Raw genomic sequence first — 7415 nt, forward strand, 5'->3', positions numbered from 1 at the left:
ATAATAAAGGGGATGTCACCTCCTTTACTTTATTTTTCCAAAAAAAGTAAGTCTTGCCAAGAAGGTAAAAATCAAGCCATGGTAATATTTTAAGGTGGTAAAGGTTTTCATCCATGTTATAAACTAGGAAACAGGGTTAGGGTTTACTATTTAAATAGAATAATGTCTACCCAAGTTATAACTGAAGGTTTAAAAGGGATTAAAGTATTCTCATTTTATATTACTTTATTAGAGATAATTAAATGTGGCTATAAAATCATGCATTTCCTCCTTGAAAGTTATGTGAGTTTTATGAAGCTAAAACTATATGAATAATTTAAAAAATATATGTTACTTTTATTTTAATAAATGTGGCTATGCTAGCTCAACAGTTCAGTCATCAAAAATAGCAGGAGTAATGTGTACATGGTTTTCAGAAACCTAGAGTCTGTATATTTTGTATATTTCTATTTAAAAATATTAAGTGCTTGATATGTTGCATGCACAGTTAAATGAGTTAGGAGCGTGCAGGTCTCATTAAGGCGCTCTAACGTAGTTTCCTGTTGCATTGAGAGAGAAACACAAGCACAAAAGAAAGAAAGCTAAGTTACACCAGATAGTAGAGATTCCAGATGAATGGAGGAGGTTCTTAACTCATTGTTAGAGACAGAACTTGTTTTTAACTAAATATTATTTTGCACAAACTTGATCATTTTATCTATTTCACAGTGCACGTAAAATCAGTAATCAAGTGAGGGTTAGCATAGTTTTCAAACCGAATAGGGTCATGCGTTTCATTTAGTATTTTCTAAATCTGTATTGATCATTTTTATTAATTCTATTAGTTTGATAGTAAGGGAAGCATTTCTCTATAAACTATGAAATATAGCATAGGTACAGTGGGATATTTTTCTCATTTGTTTAGGGCCTAGCCATGAATTAATAAGCCCCACACCCTTTCACCTCTATCATATAACGCTACTGTTTTAAAAAGCGACAAACGGTTTACTTGGTAACGAGGAGTAAAGGAGGGGTGTCTAATTCCTTTCCTCTCTCTCTCCCTCTGGGACTGAACTTCGATAGTCAGATGCGTAGCACCATGCAAGCACGTCCTCAACCTGCTGCAGAAGTGCAAAGATGCCTGAGTTACGTGGCTTGCAATGCTCCTTTTCTAGACAGAAGTGCCCGCTCTTGTGCTGTCCACTGTCTCAGCAGTTGCTACATTTTCCTTCTTATCATCAGGTTTCATGGCAGGAAACAGCAGCACCTCCTTGATGTTACTGGAATCTGTGAGCAGCATGGTGACGCGGTCAATGCCCATGCCCCAGCCGGCTGTGGGGGGCAGCCCGTATTCCAGGGCAGTGCAGAAGTTCTCGTCTATGAACATGGCCTCGTCATCCCCAGCAGCCTTGGCGTTGGCCTGTTCTTCGAAAAGCTGCCGCTGCCTCACCGGGTCATTCAGCTCGGTGTAGGCATTGCATATCTCCTTCTTCACGACAAAAAGCTCGAAGCGCTCAGTCAGACCCTCTTTGGAGCGGTGCCACTTAGCCAGAGGGCTCATTATCTGCGGGTGGTCACAGAGGAAGGTGGGATTGACGCACGTCACTTCCAGGAACTCCCCCACAAGCTTATCCAGGAGCCTGGCTGTGGTCCGAGGTGGAGGGCAGTCAATAGCTCTGGCCACGCAAATGTCATCAAGCATTTTGTGAGTTTCTTCAGTTTCCAAGAGGTTGGTTTCCGGCAACTTCACACCCAGGGATTTCTCAAGCTCTTCCACCATGCTGATTTTCCGGAAGGGTGGGGTGAAGTCAACCTCATAGGCTTGGCCCTCGGGGCCATCTGGATGGTAGGTGACCTTGTAACTGCCTGTAATACTCTTCACCATCCCAGAGATCATCTTCTCCGTGATTTCCATGAGGTCGTGATAGTCTGCGTAGGCCATGTAGAACTCACAGGTGGTGAACTTGGGATTGTGAGTCATGTCAATTCCTTCCTTCCGGAACTGGCGTCCAATCTCATACACCCGGTCAATGCCACCAACCACCAGCATCTTATGGTAGAGTTCTGGGGCGATCCTCATGTACAAGTTCATGTCCAGCTCATTGTGGTAGGTGATAAAAGGCTTGGCCACCGCTCCCCCTGGGATGATGTTCATCATGGGAGTTTCGACCTCCAGGAATCCCAGCTCATCCAAGAAGTTTCTTATGTATGTGATGATCTTAGCGCGGATGATAAATTTCTGTCTCACAGAGTCATTCAGGATCAAGTCCAAATATCTCTGACGATACCGTGTTTCCTTGTCTTTGAGGCCGAAGTGCAGATGAGGCAGCATATGCAAGCAAGGAGACAGCAATGTGATCTCATGGGGCACGATGCTCAGCTCTCCCATCTTGGTTTTCCCAGGATTCCCCAGAACTCCAATGATGTCTCCCTGGCGTAGTTTGTTATTGATATGAATAAACTCTTCTTCTGATTTATAATTCCTGGAATTGGCCATGACTTGCAACTTGACCCCCTCTCCTCGGAGGTCATAGAAGATGAGCTTTCCCCCAGAAGCTCTTTTGGCATGGATCCTACCTGCCACCTTTAGGGTGACGTCACTCAGGTGGTCCCCAGGCTGCAGGTGACTGTATTCTTGGATGAAGTGAGTCAGCGAGATGTCTACATGGAATTTGTGTGGGTACGGGTCTTCCCCATTGGCCTTCAGCTGCTGGACCGCGTGGCTGCGGATCTTGTAGTACTGGTTCGGATCCAGGCCCTCCTCCTCGGGACCCACATTGTCATCAGTGGTGTGGGCAGCGGTGGCAGCGTGGGCCCGGCTCGGTGGTTTCTCACTGAGCCCCTTCTGCGTGGCCACCTTCTCCACCATTTTCTTTTCAGCTTTCAGGCGTCTCTTCTGCTCATTCTTGCTCAGTGTTGGTTCGCCACCATCCCCGTTCTCTCCGGACCGCTGCACCGTAGCCATCTCCCTGGGGGCCTGGACCGGAAGGGAAAGCTACTTGTTAACATCCAGATGTATATTGTCCAGAACCTTTACTAATGTTCTTCATTTACTGATGATTCAGAAATGAATTTGACGAAATTCGATTTGTTCATACTTCATGTCTAACATGTAAATAAAATATAATAACTAATTTAGAAGTGTTATAGGCATGTAGTTATACACCGTAAAGAGGGGTAGCGTATGTCATGGGTTTTCTTAAATTTCTCCTTCAATAGAAATTCTAGATTCAGCATCTTATATTCTATTATAGATTTTCATTTAGTATTTTCTTTCCATTGGATATTATTGTTTTAAACTTTGACTTGAAAAAAACATATACATTTCTATTGAAATATTTACCTTAGTTGTACCAAACTACAACTATTATTGGCATTATTAGGTTCAATATTCTTAATTATGTCCCATCTAAACAGAGAGACTCGTTTTCTGATCGATGTTATTCGACACTCTTTAAGTGGTTTAGTATGCTCTTATTTTTTTTTTCTTTAGGATGCTCTTTGACCCGACACCAAGTGCTCTCCTTTGTCCAGGACACCCTTTCCATGTGCGTCCTGGATTTCTTCTCACCTGCCCACCCCGGATCTGCGGGACTGTACGCGATACCTGTCTGTCCCACTACAATTCCGCTTCCTTCTTCCAAACCCTCCTCTACCCTCCCCTTTATAGCTGGCCTGCAGGGTCTGTTTTCCTTATTGTTTTGTAAGGGATTACCTGGCAACCAGGTACCTACCTACCAAGGTTCTTCTCAATAAGGGCAAACACTTCCTTTTATAAATAAGATTACCCCTAATTATTTTGTATGGGGGTTTCGACTTCCATACACTCTCTCTGGTTCAGCTTCTCTTTAGTATGTCTTTTTTTTTAAATGTTGATACTCATACAATCTAAAAACCTCCAATATTTATTTATTTATGTATTTATTTTTTAATTTTATTTATTTTTAGAGAGGGAAGGGAGGGAGATAGAGAGAGAGAGAGAAACATCAATGTGCGGTTGCTGGGGGTCATGGCCTGCAACCCAGGCATGTACCCTGACTGGGAATCGAACCTGTGACACTTTGGTTCGCAGCCCGCGCTCAATCCACTGAGCTATGCCAGCCAGGGCCTCTTTAGTATGTCTTGAATGTTCTGTAGCACTTACCGTTTGCAGAGCACGGCCGCAGTGGATCCCACAGTTTTGACAATGCAAACGGCTGTGCATCTCATTCTTATGTGTGGGCCCCACTGCACTGTACAAAGTAATTGGACTGGCCTAGTGTCTTAAAGTGACACGTAGCATATTTTCATTCCCCTTAGCAGCTTTGTTGTGATACATACTTAATCTTCATTTAATTCACATTTAGTTTCATTCTTAACATTTACGATAGACCTTCCTGTGAAATAACACAATTTGCACCATGCTAAAACTTCCTGATAATGTTCTTGAAGCATTTTTGTGATATGAGATGGCATTAAATTATAGAAAGCCTCAAAGGACAATGAAAGTAGATAATATATCTTGAGGTTTTTTAATGTTTCCAAATGTACCACATCCATGCCGAACATCTTACAGAAAATATTACTTTATAAATTAAGTGAAAAACCAACACTGTGAGAAAAAATGGGTTTTTGAGTCCTTTTCAGCAAGCACAAATTCACAAAATGGACCGCAACTTTATATCGCAATTTGTGCGAAAGGCAAACAAATTTGATTTCTTACAGCCAGTAAATAAGAATATAGGAAATTTTCTTTAAGATGGTGAAGCCAGCATTCTTTCCTCTGATTTTTTTTCTCTCTGAAACCAGCAAAAACATGACAAAAATAAAAAATAGCAAAGAATACAGTTTCCTAATGAAATTAGGAGTCATTACCCCTAGCCATTTGAATACTATAAAAATATACCGCAATTAAATCGAAATCGGGACCAACAGGGAAAGAAAACATTTGAATCTACCTCTGCAGACTTTGGACAGCAAGCGATAATCGGCAAGAAAATGGGCTGGGTGACCTTAAGGTTCTGAACAGCGATTATTCTTCTGTTCTTCCGTCATTCGAGGTTTCCTGGAGCAGCCAGACCGGGCCACGGGGGCTGGGGAAGGGCCACGCCCTGGGCACTGTGGGAAGGTGAAAAAGGAGAGGGTGTTCAAACAGAGAAGTGACGTGGGAGCTACTGGTGGCCCCGGTCTTGAAATCAAACAGGGACAGTGGGTGACAGCTCTGTGGCAGGCAGCGTCCTGGAGGCCGTTGATTGTATGAATGATGACTTCCTGAGAGTGAGCTTGGGGCGTCCCTGTAAGACACACTCGTTCTCGCTCACCCCAAGGGAAGAAGTGGGCAATGTGGGTGGACTCTGTGTAAGTATCTTTGCCTTTAAGCTGATTACTTTTCTGTTGTTCCTTTTGATTTGTATAATAAGTAACTCTTCTAAAGGGGGTTTTGGGTTAATCTTCGATGTTCTTGTATCTGGTTAGAATGGGACCTCAGGCTCCAGAACCTTCCAATCCAGCCTAAGCCAGCCTGCAGACTAATGGTTGGACGTCTTATTAGACTGGTGAACAAGAGTGAGAAGACATTGGTCAGACTTTGCTTTGAACCTTCATGAGAACACGTCCTGCCTAGTTAACTAATTAAAGAAGCTCACTGTGTATTTTCAAGGTCAAGGGTCAAGAGTGGTCCAGTGGCCACTGAGCTGGAGCTTCTTATTCTCCGAACGGCCAAGGATCCCGTGACACACCCCTTTGTAAACACATCCTTTGGACCAGCTCGGGGCCTTGGACACCTCTTTTCTGTTTGCCATAGTTCTATCTGTTTCAACACTGCCGCTTCCTCCCAGAAGACCCCACCCTTTCCGTATGGAGTCTCACTAGAATCCTAAACTTGTTTGGGGAAAACACTCCAGATGGGAAGTTATCCTAACATTGGCCATGATAGGGAACTCCAGGCCAGCTGAATTCAACAGATGGAGAGGAAATCGAGACATTCGGTGAAGTGGTACTCGAACGTGGATCAGCTCTTAAAGTTGAAATGGTCAGGCCTGCCCACATAATGCTTACTCCCAAGCAGTGTTTCTCTGGGACTCTGAAACCGTGTGCAGTGTGCCCTCGGTGGTTGATGCCTTTCTCTACTCGGCTCCACTCTCCTCAGCCAGTGGGACTCTTTCTCTTCCCTCTGCTCCTTCTCTGGCCTCCAGAATAAACGGTTCCCTTTTTTCAGGGTTTTCCCCCCACTCAGGAAATTAAAAATCACGTTGCACCAACTTTTTCCTAAAATTAGTCAGACTATCTTCAGCCTTTGCACTAGGATTTCCTTGAAGTCTGAAGTTAACGCATGCAGTCCAGCCTTGATTGCTAAATAAAAACACACACTGATTTTCAAGTGGGTAATTAAATAACTATAAAAAATGTGTTACTTTCTCCTGTTCCCATTGCCATCTGTTTATGTAACACATTCAATCCAGCGACTTCACTACTCCTACCCATCAAGGAAAACCTCCTAACTATGGATGGCTCTGAAGTTTAGGGAGAGTTCGTGCCTTAAATCTGGTGGATACTTCAGGACCAAAGCCCACTTTACAAGGATTTTTGATGGATTTATAATAAAAAAGAACACAGTAATTTCGTGAATAATAACTATTCCGTATTCTTCTGTTGAATGAATCTCTTTGAAGCCGAATGAACGTAGGTGGCCACCCGAGGATAGAGTTTTGATCAAGCTTCAGGGTCACTCTAGACAAGAAGTTGTACAGAAGTTACGGGAAATGATCTAGCAGGTTATTATGCGAAACAGGCTCCGTCGATTTAGTCTGTACAAAGGCCACTTGCAGAGAGGCGAGAAAAATGCACAGAGAGATTCATGAGGATTCCACCGCAGATGAGCAGACGTGGCTGACCGTAGTGAAAGGAAAAGAAGGTGAGGACCATCAGGAGGTAGGAGCCCGGGCGCCGAGATGCGGAGACACAGGGTGGTCACCAGGAAGATGGATGTCAGCCTCCGTGCTCCTGAGGTCACATCAAGGAGGAACAGAAGTCTGCAGGAAAAGATCACGCGCCATAGCAGAGGACGTGGGCTGGTGGTGGTGAACGTGGAGGTAGATTTCTCTGCTGTGATCCCAGAAGGCAAATTTTTGTGCAATGCAAACACTACGGTTAAAAGCATTATTCTTTCTAGATTACGAAATCTATAGAGTGGAAGTTATACTTAGTAGGGAAGGGATGTGATCTATAATCATAGCTAAAAAATTATAATATGTTACCAGTGAAACAGAAGCTGTAGTTGTCAAAATTTATAACAATGTACACACAATTCATAAACCCGTTAAAGTAACTGAACCGCAATGTTTGGGGATGAAGCAGCTTTGAATATCAAATACAAGCACGTGACTACCAAGTTAGTATGCCCCTTTTTTCGCCCATCATATGTTAAAGTGTAGGGATATTTTAGACTTTGAGGAACT

At 43.4% G+C, this 7415-nt stretch overlaps 1 protein-coding gene across 1 annotated transcript; it reads right to left on the reverse strand.

The window, feature by feature from the left end:
* Positions 1–970: 970 nt before the first annotated feature.
* On the reverse strand, positions 971–2959 carry LOC114489010 (lysine--tRNA ligase-like). Its single transcript, XM_036015283.1, has one exon. It carries the CDS (start codon positions 2942–2944, stop codon positions 1151–1153), a length of 1794 nt encoding a protein of 597 aa, XP_035871176.1. The 5' UTR covers positions 2945–2959; the 3' UTR covers positions 971–1150.
* Between the last annotated feature and the right edge of the window lie 4456 nt (positions 2960–7415).

Source organism: Phyllostomus discolor, chromosome 14 (assembly GCF_004126475.2).
Source record: "Phyllostomus discolor isolate MPI-MPIP mPhyDis1 chromosome 14, mPhyDis1.pri.v3, whole genome shotgun sequence".
In the NCBI taxonomy this organism is placed as follows: domain Eukaryota; kingdom Metazoa; phylum Chordata; class Mammalia; order Chiroptera; family Phyllostomidae; genus Phyllostomus; species Phyllostomus discolor.